General features: G+C 45.8%; 1 protein-coding gene across 1 annotated transcript in view; it reads left to right on the top strand.

The window, feature by feature from the left end:
* The first annotated feature begins 13,791 nt into the window (after positions 1-13,791).
* met (MET proto-oncogene, receptor tyrosine kinase) overlaps positions 13,792-18,157 on the top strand; it is a 79,652-nt gene continuing 75,286 nt past the window's right edge. Inside the window, exons 1-2 of the mRNA XM_069162965.1 lie at positions 13,792-13,985; positions 15,369-16,569. Coding sequence (XP_069019066.1) covers positions 15,370-16,569 — 1,200 coding nt within the window. The 5' untranslated portion in view covers positions 13,792-13,985; position 15,369. The remainder of the gene's footprint in view (positions 13,986-15,368; positions 16,570-18,157) is intronic.

Below are 18,157 nucleotides of genomic sequence, written 5' to 3'. Positions count from 1 at the left end.
ACGTTTTCATCAAAAACAGAAACACTGTGACAGTCAGGCTTCGCTCTCATTCTGCTTCATCCCAAAAATATAACTCGTACCTCCACTGGAGGCCAGATGGTTCCTGAAAACCACTACAAAAAACTGGGTAGAAGAAAGAAGCACACCGTCCTGCTTGAATGAAAGTGTCCACATATTTTTGTCCATTTCGTTGTGAGAATTTGCTAAATTCTCAAAGACTTTATATATTTAACTTGTTTCTCAAGTTGTAACGCTCCACAATTAATTGTCAAGTTTAATATTAGTGTTATTTAATATGTCCAAGCATGTTTTTCTCAGGTTGTACGAGGCCAGAATATTCGTCACCCCATCATTTTTGGACTAAAATAGAATTGTAAATTGGACAAAAGCATTTTTTTAATATGTAAAAAGACAGATTATTGTCTTTCCAGATGGGAAGAAGTCTCAGAAGATTCTGGAAGTATCTTCAAAACTATTATAAATTACTCAAAAGACATGTAAACACATGAGAGTTTCTGTTTTCAGCTCCATGCAACTGAACAATGTCGACAAAGTTTTGCAATGCAAATTTAAATGACAAAGATTCTTTAGGAAAATGGAAAATGAACTCCCAGAAACACAAGAAGAGAAGAACTGAAGCACAACAGACAACACTGATGTCTCTCACAACTAAAGCAGAACCAAAGCAGATATAACAGGAGGACGAGGACACACAGAGGCACAGAGACACGGAGACAGCTGACCTCCTGCAGCTGACAGGATTGGACGGTCACACCTGGGAGCTGACAGCAGTGATGTCATACGAACCAGGTGAGACGCTGCCTCTCAGTGCTCCTCTGTTTGTGTGTTCGATTTTTTTAATGTCTTTCTCTGACAAGCTGACACTGATGTCTCGGGATTTCTATCACCTGGTGACTTGAGGATGTTTCCTGGGATGGATCATGTGACTGGAGCACTTTTCAAAATTTTGCTAAATGTACTGATTTTTTTATACTTCATAGTGTGTTTTTTCTACTTTCTGCCCAGTGCATGCTGGGAACGTGTGCTGCATCCTGTGAATATGAAGATAAATTTCAAGGCAGAAAAAGTAAATGAATGTTAGTGAGGATGAGTTTTGAGAGGTTTTGATCTGTTTCAGTCAGCTCACTTTTACAAATCCTTCTCTGAGCTTTTACAATGCAACAGCGCCTTCTAGTGGAATACAGTGAGAAGTGCATTTGCGATATGTGGTCAAAAGTATGTGGACACCCTAACTTTACATCGCTATGTTTGGGTTTAAATTCCTTGACAATACTTTAATACAAAAAAAAAATAGGACAACATATATTTAATCAGGGATAATAGAGAACAAAAATTATTTTAATCAGTGTTTTTAATGTTTACTCAGTTCACCAACTTTATCAAGCAACAGACTTTCAGGGTCCAGTAAAAACAAATACTTCAAAATAAGGTTAAAGAACACCACGCTGATAATCCACTGGTAGTCTTCAGTGAGGTTGAGTTCTGTCTATGTGGCTCTGGTAGTTTTATTTAAAAGAGCTCAAATTAAAAGTAAAAAATTAAGTCTGACAAAAATGGCTTTGGAGCACGTTTGTTAAAAACAACAAAGGTCTAGACGTTTTATTTAGAAAGAGCTAACTGGAAGTGTAATTCTGTCTGCATTTACTATGTTTATGGTTATTCAATGTGGCCACAAGAGGGCAGTGAAAACCTGTTCTATATTACCCTGGTGTCAATAAATCAACTGCAGTGCTGCATTTAACCAGTTATGACTATTAGTTCTATTCAAACTTTACTAACGTGATTATAAAAACAGTTTAGTCAACAGCAGCAGTGTTGGTGGGTTTTCTGCTCATTCCACTGTGTTTTAGACTTTACAAAGACGACACCAGGAGTCAGATAGACTCACTGAATCACACCTATAAATACGCAATGTGTTCGGAATAAACCTTCTCATCACTTAATAGTTTTTCATATTTCACATGTTGCTTCTGCTACTATTCAGTCAGACAAAAATCGCTTTGAAGCACATTTGTTAAGAACAAAGAAGGTCTATGCATTTTATTTAGAAAGAGCTAACCAGAACTGTAGCTTGCATGTAACTGTGTAGATTACTTTTTTTGTGTCGACCAAATGTGGCCACAAGAGGGCAGTAACAACCTGTTCTGTACACAGACTGTATCTGTAGAAGATGTTACGGTGACGTCATTAGATCAGCTTTACCTCTGTATTTGTTCTGTTCTTCATCAGCTGTTCACCGTTCACTCTCAGCTGTTCACTCAGCTGTTCACTGTTCACTCAGCTGTTCACTGTTCACTCTCAGCTGTTCACTCAGCTGTTCACTGTTCACTCAGCTGTTCACCGTTCACTCTCAGCTGTTCACTCAGCTGTTCACCGTTCACTCTCAGCTGTTCACTCAGCTGTTCACCGTTCACTCTCAGCTGTTCACCGTTCACTCTCAGCTGTTCACATTCACTCAGCTGTTCACTCAGCTGTTCACGCTCAGCTGTTCACTGTTCACTCAGCTGTTCACTGTTCACTCTCAGCTGTTCACTCTCAGCTGTTAGTCTAAGTTGTTCAGATCAGAGACTAAAAGATCCAAACCAGCTAGCTACATTAGCTTAGCAGTTAGCTCTGAGGAGCCGCTTAGCCTAATGACATTAGCATTTCCCATCATGCCTCTGGTCTTTCTTTGTAATTAATAAATTAATGAATTAATAAGCTGCTGGTTGATGTCAAAGCTTCTTCAAGTTCTTCTTCACCAAACCTGGAAAACCACTTCTTCATCATCTTCTGCATGTTGCCCCCTCCCTCCCCCGCAGAAAGTACTCTGATGGACAGCTCTTTCCTCTCATGTGCCAGGATGCACTGAATCTGAACACACCAGACCACTAAACTGTGTTAGTAACTTTAATGACTTGAATTGTGCTGTCGGATCACAACACACTATGATTTAACATGAATAAATCAACGCTGTGATCACCTGACATGATTCATTAAACTTCTCAAAGTCTGCTTGTCGGCCGCTCTGCTGTCGCGTGCAGAGATAACAGACGTGATGTCATCGTCAGGATGCCTGAGTCAGCATCACAGGTGTTCGTCAGCTGTTTCTTCTGTTTGATTTGTTGCTGTCAACATATATCAAGTAGAAATATTCACCTTCCCTGAAGATTCTTTCACAACTACAGAACTTCATCTGTTAAGTTCCACAATAAAACAAAATAATTTCTCCATTTCAACATTTGATATGTTGTCTTTGGTCTATTTTCAATTAAATGAGTTTATTTAATTTACAAATCATCACGTTTTTATTTACATTTTACACAACGTTGTACTCAAACCAATAATCATGATGTGGTCAAAGCCACTGAGATCATATTTTTCCTCATTCAGATATTTGATATGAACATTAACTGAAGCTCCTCCCCTTTACTTGCAGGAGGGTACCATCCAACTGCTGCCACATGATTGGATGAATCAGCAGGTCCCAGAGCTCTGGGAGTGTTGAAACCATCACATCGTCCTCCTCTGCAGGTAAACTTCTCTTCAGCTGTTTATTTTCTAGAATGTGCAATATTCTATTCAGTCTGCAGCTGGTTCTGACTGACCTAACATTTGTCTGCTGTCTCGGGTCCACACACACACACACACACGCACACACACACACACACACACACACACACACACACACACATTCATACACACACGCGCGCACACACACACGCACAAACTCACACACACACACACACTCACACAGTTCAGTGAGAACATGTTCCTTCAGGGAGAATGTGTTCCTTCAGTGAGAACGCGTGTTCCTTCAGTGAGAACGCGTGTTCCTTCAGTGAGAGCGTGTGTTCCTTCAGTGAGAACGTGTTCCTTCAGTGAGAACGTGTTCCTTCAGTGAGAGCGTGTGTTCCTTCAGTGAGAACGTGTGTTCCTTCAGTGAGAACGCGTGTTCCTTCAGTGAGAACGCGTGTTCCTTCAGTGAGAATGCGTGTTCCTTCAGTGAGAACGCGTGTTCCTTCAGTGAGAACGTGTTCCTTCAGTGAGAGCGTGTGTTCCTTCAGTGAGAACGCGTGTTCCTTCAGTGAGAACATGTTCCTACAATGAGAACGTGTGTTCCTTCAGGGAGAACATGTGTTCCTTCAGGGAGAACATGTGTTCCTTCAGTGAGAACGCGTGTTCCTACAATGAGAACGTGTTCTTTCAGTGAGCACGTGTTTGTGGTGGCGGGGCGTGGTTTGGCTCAGCTGCAGGAGGGACTGATTGGGGGAGTGGTTCAGGGAACGGTGCCTGGAAGAGGCTTAATTGGCCTCAGCTGAAACTGATCCCTGATTGTCCCTCTCTGGCTGGATAAAAGGGAGTAGAGGACACCAGACACGAGAGAGGACACAGAGTAGCAAGATGGCTGCGAGACAGACCAGGACACAGAAAGTGTGTATGTATGTATTGTATTGTATGTGTAAAACACCTTGGAGACCAGAATTCATCTGACTATTGTCGTTAGTGCTGGGAGAACCCACCCGTGGTAGGAAGATGCATGCCACACTGGCGCCCAATGTGGGGCCCAGCGAGGAGCGCTGCAGTTTGGCCGATTCCTACCCCTAGGAGGAAGTTCCAGCCCCAGCTCCCGGCTCAGCCTCTGCCAGCTCTGCGGCCTCACCCTCTCCCTCCTATCTTGTCTCCACAGGTCCCAGCAGCTATAGGCACCCTTCCCAACCTGCAGGGGGCCCCTCAGACGTCAGGGCAGGAATGTTGGAGGTGTGGGTGGCCCGGGCACTGACGGAAGGAGTGTCCACTCATGGACGTGGGCCAGGTGATCCGGGTTGCCGGCCCTCCAACACCCTTCCCCGGTCCAAGGGCAACATACCGCGTTTCAGCAAGGATCCAGGAGGGTGTACATCAGGCAATGGTGGATTCAGGCTGTATACAGTCGATGATTCACCAGAGTCTGGTTCGGCCCGGGGGCATTGGTGGAGGCATTGTGGGTGAAGATTAGGTGTGTGCATGGGGATGTTCACAAGTATCCCATAGTGTCAGTGGAAATTAGATACTTGGGAAAAAGCATAGCACAAAGGTTGCGGTTAGCTCCCGCCTTACACATCCCCTAATCTTGGGAACAGATTGGCCCGGGTTTCATATATTAATGGGGCAGTGTACGGGGGTGCGTTCACGACCGGCAGGGACATGCAGGATGTGTGCTGTGCTCAGCAGTGATGCGAGGTTGTCCGACACTGCAGAGAGGGAGGGGGAACCAGCGGAGACTCCTGTGGAGACTCCACCGGTTCCCGAATTACACTCCATGGAGGATTTTCCACTTGAGCAGTCTCGGGACGATACTCTACGCTTCGCCTTTGACCAAGTGATAAGAATTGATGGTCAGCTGGTGCACCCTGACGCAGCGCCGTCATATCTGCACTTTTCATTGATTAGGGACAGACTGTATAGAGTGAGTCGTGACACTCAAACAGGTCAAGAAAACACCCAGTTGTTGGTGCCGAGAAGCCGTCGGGAAATGATTTTCCAGGCGGCTCACTATAACCAGATGGTTGGCCACATGGGATATGATAAAACTCTGGACCGGCTAATGACCCGATTTTATTGGCCGGGCATCCGGGGGGATGTGTGCCATTGGTGTGCATCTTGCCCAGTGTCAGCTGGTAAACCAGCCGGTCATTCCAAGGGCGCCTTTACATCCGCAACCCTTGATGGAGGTCCCATTTGACCGTATGGGCATGGACCTCATCGGGCCATTTCACTGGAGCACACAGGGCTATCGCTTTGTGTTAGTCCTAGTGGATTACGCAACACGATATCCCGAGGCAGTGCCGTTGCGCAGCATTTCGGCAAAGAGTGTTGCGCAGGCTCTGTTTCAGGTCATCTCCCAAGTCGGAATCCCGAAAGAGATTCTGACTGACCAGGGCACCCAGTTCATGTCACGAACACTGAGAGAACTTTATGGATTACTGGGCATTAAGTCTATTCGGACCAGTGTTTATCACCCACAGACTGACGGGCTGGTGAATAAGACTTTAAAGTCCATGATTCGTAAATTTATACACGACGATCAACGTAATTGCGATAAATGGCTTGATCCTCTGTTGTTTGCAGTGCGGGAGGTCCCCCAGACCTCTACGGGATTTTCTCCCTTTGAACTGCTGTTTGGCAGGAAACCACGAGGGGTGCTCGACCTGCTTAAGGAAAACTGGGAGGAAGGTCTGAGCCCCGGGAAAAACGAAATTCAATATGTCCTGGACCTTCGAGCAAAACTATGAGGTGGTGAGGTCTGACAGGGGCGGAGCTACACAGCTCTCCCACCTCAACCTCTTAAAAGCATGGAGACAGGCGGAGTCTGTTTCTCTGGTGTCTGTGGTATCTGAGAGAGGAGCTGGGGCCAGAGGTTCCAAAGTCCACCAATCCTGCCTCGCTCCCTTATGACGCCCATCTCTCCGGGACCCAGAGAACAGACGTTGCCCAGTTGCAGAAGCAGTTTGCTGATGTGTTCTCCCTCCTGCCAGGACGCACGAACCTCATAGTGCACAACATTGAGACGTCTCCGGGCGTGACGGTGCGGTCGCGACCCTACAGGCTACCTGAACACAAGAGAAAAATTGTTCAGAGAGAATTGGCTGCTATGCTGGAGATGGGAGTAATAGAGATGGCCCCATTGTTCTTGTTGTCAAGAAGGATGGATCTATATGGTTCTGTGTGGACTATCGCAGGGTGAATGATGTGTCACGATTTGATGCGTGCCCAATGCCCCGGGTCGACGAACTCCTGGACCAGCTGGGCACTGCACGTTTCTTCACGACACTGGATTTAACCAAAGGCTACTGGCAGATTCCTTTCTCGCCAGAGTCCAAGGAGAAAACGGCCTTCTCCACTCCGTTTGGATTATACCAATTCACCACACTTCCCTTTGGGTTGTTTGGTGCCCCGGCAACTTTCCAATGCCTCATGGACCGGGTGCGGCGTCCGCACGCTGCATATGCGGCCGCCTACCTGGATGATGTCATCATCCACAGCACCACCTGGGCGGAGCATGTGCAGCGGGTGGGCGCAGTGCTGGAGTCCCTGAGGCAGGCTGGGCTCACCGCCAACCCAGGGAAGTGTGCAGTTGGACGGAGGGAGGTACGGTATCTGGGGTACCACTCAGGTGGACAAGACTGCTGCTATTGCCCAAGACCAAAAAAGAGGTGAGGCGGTTTTTGGGGCTGACGGGTTACTATAGACGGTTCATCCCGAACTTTGCAGATCTGACCAGTCCCTTTACCGACCTGACCCGGAAAGCAGGAGACCGTCAGCGGTGAAGGCGGAACCCCCTCGGCCGCATAGCAGGAGACCGTCGAAGGCGGAACCCTTCCGGGCGTGGAGCTGGACAACGTCGACAGCGAAGATGGAATCCCTCCAGACCCTGAGCAGGAGGCGTGGCATCAACACAGCCGGGGGCAGGAGCAAGTGACCCGGGGTCGATGACACGTCCGGCGACAGGAAACGGAGGGACCGCGTCATCGACCTGGCTGGATGCTAGTGGCCTGGCGTCGGCGACCCGCCTGGAGACAGGAACAGGAGGAACGGCGTCATCGACCCGGCCAGAAACTGGAACTGGAGGAACGGCGTTGTCGACCCGGCTCCACCTCCTCCTCTTCTTCGGTTCCTTCTCAGACTGGAGAACAAAGACGAAGGAGATGAAGAGCTGCAGACACCAGATCAACATCCTCAGATCTGCAGGTTCCCCTCCTGATGAGAGAGTGAGTGTTTGGCCGTTTCCTGTAGAAGAAGCTGTGACATCACTCACACTTGGCTGAGGTTTATTTTAGTCCAAGCTGATAAACAACTGGACGGAGAGTTGAAGGACTCTGAAGAGCTCCTAGAAACTGTTTCACAGAATGAGAATGAAACAGCAGACGCAGATGGAAACGCAGAAAATATCTTTTTTATTTTGCCATTTAATTGCATTTCATAATAGAAGCAGTATGTCAAAAGGAAGGAGGGTTTTCCATCAACTGGAGTGAAACTGCTGGAGCAGAGTGAGAGTTTTATTTTATAGTTCATGAACAAAACACGTTTTATAACAGGGAAACTAAAATGTCCTGCTGTGTACAAAACGCTTCTTGATTATTTTTAGACGTGTACATTTTTATTATTTCTCTTAAAAGCTGGAACTCGGCTTCATAAACCGAGCTCTTTTCTTTTGTCGTTGCCATGGAGACAGAGATGAACTATGGGGTGTAAGTTTAGAAAAAGCAGAGTGTATTTCCTGAGCTTCTTTATTAAGTTTGTACCTCCACTGATGACCTTTACCGGGTCTCGATGTGAGCTGGGTTCTGACTCCGTCCGCGACGAGACATGTTCAGATACGGACACAGCATGAAACTTATTGACTGACAGTTGTCCGTCTGCTGCAGCAACCATTTCCTCAGATTGCCATCTTTTGATTTCCTTTTTCATTCAGACTTCTTTTATCTGAGGAGCAGGTAATGGAAGATGAGAGCACTGATCTGTCTGTATATGAAAATATGGAGTCTAATCCCAGCATGGCGTCACACGGGAACTAAAAGGTGACAAAAGGATCCGTTCAGGATGGAAATGATATGAGCCCAACCTGATTTATAGAAGAGCAGTGGCAAAGAGAAATAACATAATATCTTCTATTTAACAATCAATCTGTCTCCGGAATTGACTAACTTAATTAACTGCAGTTAATTGCAGACCAAAGGTACATGGACTCTGGAAAATAGTACTGAAAATATATATTTACAAACAGTTTTTGTCAGCATGAAAAATCCCACTGCAGCATTTTGTTTTAATTTTTATCTTTTTCAGTCTAACATATAGAAGACCCAATGAACCCTCCAGACAGTACCATCACTTCCATCTGGAACTCCTCCCTGACCTCCTGCCTTCGTGTCACCTTCTCTGAACCTCTAATGATTGAGCTGAAGAAGCCCATTTGTGAAGATGATCAGTGATGAAGGCAGCACACTCTTCATCACCACTAAAGGAACTGAGAGGGAAAGAGTCCATCTGCAGAATGAAGCAGCAGGACCTCCGATGGGTTACCAGCATCCATCACAGTTTACTGATCAGGTGGTATTGACCCTGCAGCTGATAAATCAGCTCCAGTGGACGACGTTCAGCTGCAGAAGAAGCAGACTGAGTGGAGCGCTGCTCCTCCCTGATTACTCTCTTCACTTTCCATCCAATAGCCTGTAAATTCATCCTGCAGCATTCATCAGACTAATGTTCACCAGCAGATGGCACCACAACAAGTCCCATATTTACCCAGCATTGGAGCCGGTGACACCAACAGACTTAACAAACTGGTTAAGAAGGCCGGCTCCATCATCGGCTACAAACTGGACAGCCTGGAAAAGGTGGTGGAGAGGAGGACGCTGAGGAAACTATTATCCATATTGGATAATCCTGACCACCTTCTCCACCACCTGCTGCAGGGACAGAGGAGGACGTTCTCCAAAAGACTCCTCCAGCTGCTGTCACAAGGACAGATACAGGAGATCATTCCAGATACAGGAGATCATTCCAGATACAGGAGATCATTCCTGATGCAGGAGATCATTCCAGATACAGGAGATCATTCCAGATACAGGAGATCATTCCTGATGCAGGAGATCATTCCAGATACAGGAGATCATTCCTGATACAGGAGATCATTCCTGATACAGGAGATCATTCCAGATACAGGAGATCATTCCTGATGCAGGAGATCATTCCAGATACAGGAGATCATTCCAGATACAGGAGATCATTCCTGATGCAGGAGATCATTCCAGATACAGGAGATCATTCCTGATACAGGAGATCATTCCTGATACAGGAGATCATTCCAGATACAGGAGATCATTCCTGCCGACCGCAATAAGACTGTACAATAACTCACCTCTGGCAAAATCCATCACACAACAATAACACCGTTATCTGTTTTCTCGTTTGTTTAAATATAAAAAACAACAACTTTGCACTATTGTTTAGTTCGTTTTAATTTAATTTAATTATTCTATTTTATTTTATTCTATTTATTGTATATACTGTGCATTTTTATATTTTATATTTTTTACTGTTATTTTATTTCTTTCCTGTGTATATAATGCTGCTGTAGCAAAAAAAAAAAATTCCCCTTGGGTATTAATAAAGTAACTATCTATCTATCTATCTATCTATCTATCTATCTATCTATCTATCTATCTATCTATCTATATACTGGATGTTGTTTTAAAGGGTCTGTTCAGTCCAATTATTACAGAAAGATGTTTATGTCACTGTTTTATTGGCGTCGATCCCAGCAGACGTTCTGTTTTCTGCTGGCACAATATAAAATAATTAAATATAATGTGGATCTGAGGTTTGTTAATGGAGGCAAATGCAGTTTCATTTATTGTATTGAAGTTACATAAAAAAAACAACAGCAAAATGTATTTCTTTCAACAGTGTTTATTTTTACAGTTTGTGTGTAATGACCCTTTAAAATGACTTCTCTTTCTCTTAGACTTGCAGACAGCTGTATTTTCTCCTGTCACGGGTTCATGAGCTGTGGTGCAGCCGGACCACATAAAAGGAAAACAAACAGAACGGAGATGTTGTGCTGCAGGTGTTGTGGTTGTGGATGCAGATCATTCCTGCAGAGCACGTCACACTCTGAGGTTTCCACATGCTGCATGTGAGGATGTGTGAGGTTTACCCCACACCCACATAAACATGTAAACATGCTGCTGTAAACACGCTGCTGTAAACACACAGCTGTAAACACGCAGCTGTAAACACGCTGCTGTAAACACACAGCTGTAAACACGCAGCTGTAAACACGCTGCTGTAAACACGCTGCTGTAAACACGCTGCTGTAAACACACAGCTGTAAACACGCAGCTGTAAACACGCTGCTGTAAACACACAGCTGTAAACACGCAGCTGTAAACACATTGCTGTAAACACATTGCTGTAAACACGCTGCTGTAAACACGCAGCTGTAAACACATTGCTGTAAACACATTGCTGTAAACACGCTGCTGTAAACACGCAGCTGTAAACACACAGCTGTAAACACGCTGCTGTAAACACGCTGCTGTAAACATGCAGCTGTAAACACATTGCTGTAAACACATTGCTGTAAACACGCTGCTGTAAACACGCTGCTGTAAACACGCTGCTGTAAACATGCAGCTGTAAACACGCTGCTGTAAACACATTGCTGTAAACACGCTGCTGTAAACACGCTGCTGTAAACACATTGCTGTAAACACATTGTTGTAAACACGCTGCTGTAAACACGCTGCTGTAAACATGCAGCTGTAAACACATTGCTGTAAACACATTGCTGTAAACACGCTGCTGTAAACACGCTGCTGTAAACATGCAGCTGTAAACACGTTGCTGTAAACACATTGCTGTAAACACGCTGCTGTAAACACGCTGCTGTAAACACATTGCTGTAAACACATTGTTGTAAACACGCTGCTGTAAACACGCAGCTGTAAACACGTTGCTGTAAACACATTGCTGTAAACACGCTGCTGTAAACACGCTGCTGTAAACATGCAGCTGTAAACACGTTGCTGTAAACACATTGCTGTAAACACGCTGCTGTAAACACGCTGCTGCTGCCCACCAAGACAAGAGCCTGAGCCAAAATGGAGTTCACCACCACAGGAGCCACACAGACACGGTTACACACACACACCCTGTGTTAGACACACCCCTCGGTTACACACACACACCCTGTGTTAGACACACCCCTCGGTTACACACACACACCCTGTGTTAGACACACCCCTCGGTTACACACACACACCCTGTGTTAGACACACCCCTCGGTTACACACACACACCCTGTGTTAGACACACCCCTTCGTAAATGCCTCAGAAATGCCCTGAGGTCTGTTAAAACACAGTTTGTCTGACAAACAGTGAATCCACTGAGTAAAGAACTTCTGAATTGAATTTAGTTCAGTTTCACCTTTAACTCAGAGGTGCACAATAACTAAGTACATTTACTCAACTACTATTTGTGTACAGTTTTGAGTTACTTTACTTCACTTGATTATTTCCATTTGATGCTGTTTTCTTCCACCTCACTATTTTCCGAGGGTAACGTTGTGTTTTGTTTTCTTCTACATTGATTCAACAGCTTTAATTACTTTTAAGATGAAAATGTAACACATTAGATAAGAAGTGTTTAGAACAACACAATGTTAAAGATTCAACGAGTGGTTTCCAACCTGTTCGACTGCTTCCAAACAGCAGCCTGTCGTTGGGGTCACGCTTCAGATGAGTTATTAACAGCTCCTCATTCTCCCTCTAAAGTTCTCACATGGTTTCATTTTCATAAATGTTTAACTGATCCAACATTTCAGCAAAAATAAAAGATTAGAGAAAAAAATGAAATCAGATTTGTGGATCAAAACTTTTTTTTTCTTCTTTCATCTGATGACTGGATATAAAACTGAAGTAGTTTAACTCCATCTGCAGCAGCTACAACAGCAACGCATTCTGATGTTTATTAATAATCGAATGATGTCGTATATAATAAGTACTTTTACTTTAATATTCAAACTACATTTTGATGCTGATACTTCTGTACTTTAAAGTAGTTTTTTTCATGCAGAACTTTTACTTGTAAAGGAGTATTTTTAAACTGCAGTACTGGTACTTTTACTTCAGGAAAGATCCGTCTAAATACTTATATACACTACCACTTTTAAATTAAACAGTTCATACTTCTGTATATTTTTTTATATATTTTTAACTTGTGGGTTTCCAATCTCAGTTTTTAATTGAAGATTCCTCCTCCGTTTCCCTTTGAGATGAAATAAAGTTTGATGATGCACACAGTGACGGGTTAACGAGCCTCTGGTGGGATGTCAGAGGGAACCATGTCCTCTGGGAAATCAGGGAATTAAAAGACAATGATTATGTAGCATTTTAAAGGCGGAAAAAAGAGGAGAAAGGAAAGTGTTTCTCTTTGATGACATCACACGACTGACAGTCAACGAGAGATCTGTCCAGTTAGAACGTAAAGATGTCACAAACTCCATCTCATCACTCATCCACACACTCTGTCCGCCTCAATGAACCTCACATGTCAGTGTGTTGCGGATCTGAACCTTCTACTTCTACATCCACTCTGTTATCAGCCTCTCCACTCTTCACTCTACTGCCCTCCTTTCAGGAAGTGGGACAAAGGAATTTTCTGTGCTGCCCTCAGTGATTCATGGCTGAGACTCACAGTTGGTTTGGTCTTTATAACTCTGAGTGACGAGCAGTGAGTCAGAGGAGAAGGAGGAGAGTCAGGTGGAGAAGAAGGACCTCTCTCTTTGACCTGCTCTTTGTTTTTCTTTTAAACACTTTTTATTGGGAGACAGAGTTACATCAGAGAAATAAAGTAAATACGTTTTATTGGTTTAAAATCCTCTCAGACAGAAGAATGCTGGAAACTGAAGTTACCCCTCTTTGTTCCTTTAGTGGATGTGAACTACTGAGTTGAATGAAGTCAGTAAACACATCATAATGCATAAACAACACATAAAAACATACACAGACTGTTTTTATGGTATGATTATGTGCCACATGACCGCCTCCTACCTCTTTTATTTCTTACCTGAGTATTGTTTGTCCTGATCTCCGCGGACCAAGGAGCCTCCGCAGCACCTGGACGCGTCACGGAGTCGCCGTGCAGAGAATGGGGCGGGGCTTTACGCGCCACGAGAAGAGCTGGGATGTGCGAGCAGCAGCGGGACTCTGCTGGATGCACTCAGTCCAACGCGTTTGAGCTGGAGAGCCGCGGAGCTGGAGCGTTTAAAATCAGACTAATCTTCCGGAGAGGAAACCGTTTCTGGATTTATTCACGGAGAAAGAAGGGAAATATTCCTGAGATCAGTTTGAACTTGATGAGAAAGTGAAGAAGTCGTGCTGTTGAGCAGCTGGATATGATTTGAATCAGCAGGACGGACAGCGCTGCAGCTCTCTAACAGGTGACTTCATCTCCACTTTCTTCACTTTCATTTCACTCCGTGTATTTTCATGCGTAAAAACGCAGAGATGTTCCCGGACCTTCTCTTCCTCCTCCTCCTCCTCCTCCTCCTCTGGATATCACAGCCTGTTTTGAAATGTTTTTTCTGGCTCCTAACTCCATTTCACCAACTTCCCCTTCGTGTTCGGAGACCTTTCACCATGACTCACTTTCCTCTCACTCTGAAAACATTTTCAGTGTTTTCCTCCGGCCTTTTGTCCTTTGAAGAAAACAGATAAGCAACGAGGCTTTTCATTTCTTGTGTTTGGTGCAGGTGCTTTAATAATGAGCCCCGTTAGTCATAATTTCAGACCAAAACAAGTTGCTGCTTTTCTCCTCCACTAATAAGAGACTCTAGATATTCTACTGCAGAACCTTAAATAGTTTGATCACCGAATGTTTGGAATTATTTTCAAACTTTCTTCCTAAAAGCACCTGTTAGTTCATTCTCTGTTAGATTATTCTACATATGTTGTATATATATAAAAAAAACTGCTCTGAAAACCACATTATCTGCCAACAGTGAGACATCAGGGTTGTTTTGCATCCAGAGAGTCCTCATAAATGTCCGTGAGCATGAATATAAAACCAAACTGTCCTGGAGATTTTTCTTTTGTGTTGTTTTACAGATTGAGTTCAGATCACATCCAGATAGGAAACATGCAAATTCTCACATTTTACAAATTCTCTGCCCCCCCCCCCCCTTCACTAAAAGCATCTCCGAGCAGATTAGTGTTTAGTTGGTGGGTTATTTATCATTTACCGGACCATGCTCCCCCCCCCCCCCCCCCCTCACTGCCCCCCTCCTCTCTCCCTGTTTTAATTGAGTTTATCTCCCTCAAGCTCTTACTGTCTAACCTCGTCCCTGTGGTTGCGTGCTCCTCCAGCGTGCTCCTCTCTGGGCAGCGTGCTCCTCCAGCGTGCTCCTCCAGCGTGCTCCTCTCTGGGCAGCGTGCTCCTCCAGCGTGCTCCTCTCTGGTGATTCACTGCTCGGCCGTGCGCTGTGGTCGAGGAGCTGAGGACTCACCATGTCTCTCTGCTGTGTGGAGGGTCAGTGGAGTCAGATGTTTGTGTCTCCATGAAGCCTCCAGTCTGCTGACTCTCATTAGATCCTCTTCTTGTGGTGAAGTGGTTGAACTCTGACTCTCCTCCTGATGCAGCTTTATTTCAGATTTCAGTTTTCCTCTTGTTTTGCCTCAAAAGTCTCTAATCAGCACAAGCTGCATCTTTTCTCCTAGAATTCGACCTCCAGACAGCCGAGGCCAGATATTCACAGATATAATGAACGTTGTAGTTCTTCTGCTCGTTGTACTGACTCCTCCCTCATGTCTTATTTCTGGCCCAGGATGGATCTCCCTCCATTGTACCTCGTGGTGTTGCTGTGGGCTCTGGGCCGCGGTGTGCAGGCCCGCTGTGACAGATCATCAGAGACGACCAAACTCAACCTGTCCGTCACCTACGAGCTCCCGACGTTCACCGCAGACTTCCCCATCCAGAACATGGTGACGCTGGACGGGGTCATCTACGTGGGAGCTGTGAACAGGATCTACGCCCTGGCCCCGAACCTCACCAAGCTGTCAGAGTATCACACGGGCCCGGTTCTGGCCAACGAGACGTGCGGTCGGACCCCGACGGGAAGAGGCGGCGGTGGCCGGGAGGACAACCACAACATCGCCCTGGTGGTGGAGAACATCTACGATAAGGGGCTGTACAGCTGCGGCTCGGCGGATCACGGCGTGTGCCGCCGCCACGTCCTGAATGACGACATCAGCTCGAAGACGGTCGATGAACACGTGTACTGTTTCGCTGACAGAGTGAAGCGGGGGAGGGGCCAACCCGCCGACTCCGACGTGGTCGTCAGCCCGGCGGGCTCTCAGGTGCTCAACGTGGAGAGCAACGTCATCAAGTTTTTTGTTGGGAACTCTGAGCTGTCCGGCACAGGAAACACATCGGCGAGGACATCACCCCCCCACACCATCTCTGTGAGGAAGATGAAGACGAGTCAGAACGGCTTCACCTTCACCTCCAACTTCTCCTACATGGACCTGATTCCCTCTCTGCGAGGGAGCTACCACCTGCGCTACGTCCACTCCTTCCACAGCGGCCCCTTCACCTACTTCCTCACCGTGCAGCGGGTCAGCAGGAACTCTCCGGCCTTCCACACCCGCATCGTCCGCATGTGCTCCTCCGACCTCACCATCCGCCGCTACGTGGAGATGCCCCTCGAGTGCATCGGCACCGATAAGAGGCGGCGACGCTCCGCGGAGGACGTGAAGGTGTTCAACATCCTGCAGGCCGCCCACGTCACCAAGGTGGGCGGCGACGTGGAGCTGCAGAAGCAGCTGAAGGTGGAGGAGGGCGATGACGTGCTGTTTGCCGCCTTCGCCCGAGGAAAGCCCAACTCTCCGGAACCGACCCCGAACTCAGCCGTGTGCGTCATGTCCCTGAAACACATCAACAACATGTTCAAGATGTACATGGAGAGGTGCAACACGGTGGACCCGTTTCACTTCACCGGGTCGGACAGGAGGGCCTGCTACAATGTGGTAAGAGCTGGGGGAGGGGGGGGGGGCAAATTAGTCTCTTTTCCTCAACACAATGACTGTTTTTAAAAATGGAAATAAGAAAATATTTGACTTTCAAATGTCTTTCTTACCATTTTTACTAATTTTCTTCCTTTTTAACACACAACACTGATATGTTCCTACATTGGTTAGTTTTAATAACAAACAAATATCATGAACCTTGATTATATAGTTCATTTTTTGGAGAGTGAATGAGCTGCAGATATTTGTTTTTATGGATTTATGAAATGGCTGCTGCAGTTCTCTTCTGGCATCACAGTGATTTTTTTGAAGGCTTCATGATGCAGCTCCAGTAATGATGTAGTTCAGACGGTAATAAATAAATATGAATCCGCGTTGTTGTCGTCATGTCATGCTGCTGTGTTTGGACGCTCTCAGTAACGGAGTGCTCTCCGTTGTCCTCGTCCAAGTGGCCTCATGCAGGACACTTTACGTGACCTCTGACCCCTCTGGTCAGGTGCATTTCATGTGTTTGAGGGTTTGTGTTTTCTTTTCTCTATAATAATAATAATAATAATAATAATAACAATAATTATAATAGATCGATGACTGGATGAATTCAGAGCAGCTTCTTGCTCAGAGGCTCTTTTTAAAACCGTTTTGTCTGTGAACTCGTTGGATGTGAGATGAAAGGATGACAGCGAGGTGAACATGGTGACCTCCATCTTTCATTTGAGGTTGTGTGTCCATATTTGGAGAACAGTCTACGACTTGTTATCTTTTTTTATACGCTGTCCTCCAGTTTTTGGAGAACGTTCCTTGATGATGATCCTGAATATACACAGAAGACATTTTTGTGACCAAACAGCTGAATGTTGTGGACGGACCGAGGCGGTCAGCTGACCCGACTCCACCTGATCGTGTGCTCCATCGACTGATGCTAAAAACAGAGAATGATTGACAGATGTAGAACGACACGTCTGTGTTGAGACGTCATATTCATACCGACCAGAACGCATCACTTTCTGATAGTTTTATTTGAATTGATTGATAGTTTGTTGCCTCTAAAAGTTCTTCAACATGTAATTAGAAACGGCCAGTCAGCAGCTTCATCACCGACGGCCCGATCAATGGGCCGAACCGCTGATCAATGGTGACATGAAGTTAACCGCTCCGTCGATATGTAGCGGAGCTGCTACGAAGTCATGATTCGTATTGAAGAGATAAAAGTGGTAAACACACGTCTCGGTTCTTTTTAAGTCTTCAGTGAATCAGATTGACATTAAGCTGCAATAACAGATTCTTTGAAATGCATGAATACGTGGTGGGTGGGGGGGTCCATCAGTGTGATCCTGACAGGGGAAAGTGAGGAATGCTGGGAGTTTGGGGAGAAGGGGGGAGGGGAGGAAGAGGGGGGGGGGGGCAGCGCATATCTGACTCTCAGCGAGCCGTGATGAATGGCTCGGGGATAACAGGGCATCAGCAGCTGGGCGGAAGATGATCCTCCCGACCCGCCGTGGCAGCCGGCCATGCTGCCCCCCCCTCCCACCCCACCTGTTACCAGCACCTGTGGGAAAGTGGAAGTCTCATCAGTAACACCAGAGAGCCT

The sequence above is a fragment of the Embiotoca jacksoni genome, unplaced genomic scaffold (genome assembly GCF_022577435.1).
Source record: "Embiotoca jacksoni isolate LCO1_2020_lvr unplaced genomic scaffold, fEmbJac1.0.p SCAF_3, whole genome shotgun sequence".
NCBI classification, from domain to species: domain Eukaryota; kingdom Metazoa; phylum Chordata; class Actinopteri; family Embiotocidae; genus Embiotoca; species Embiotoca jacksoni.
Note: the sequence above shows the minus strand (reverse complement) of the source record. Positions and strands in the feature narration are given on the sequence as shown.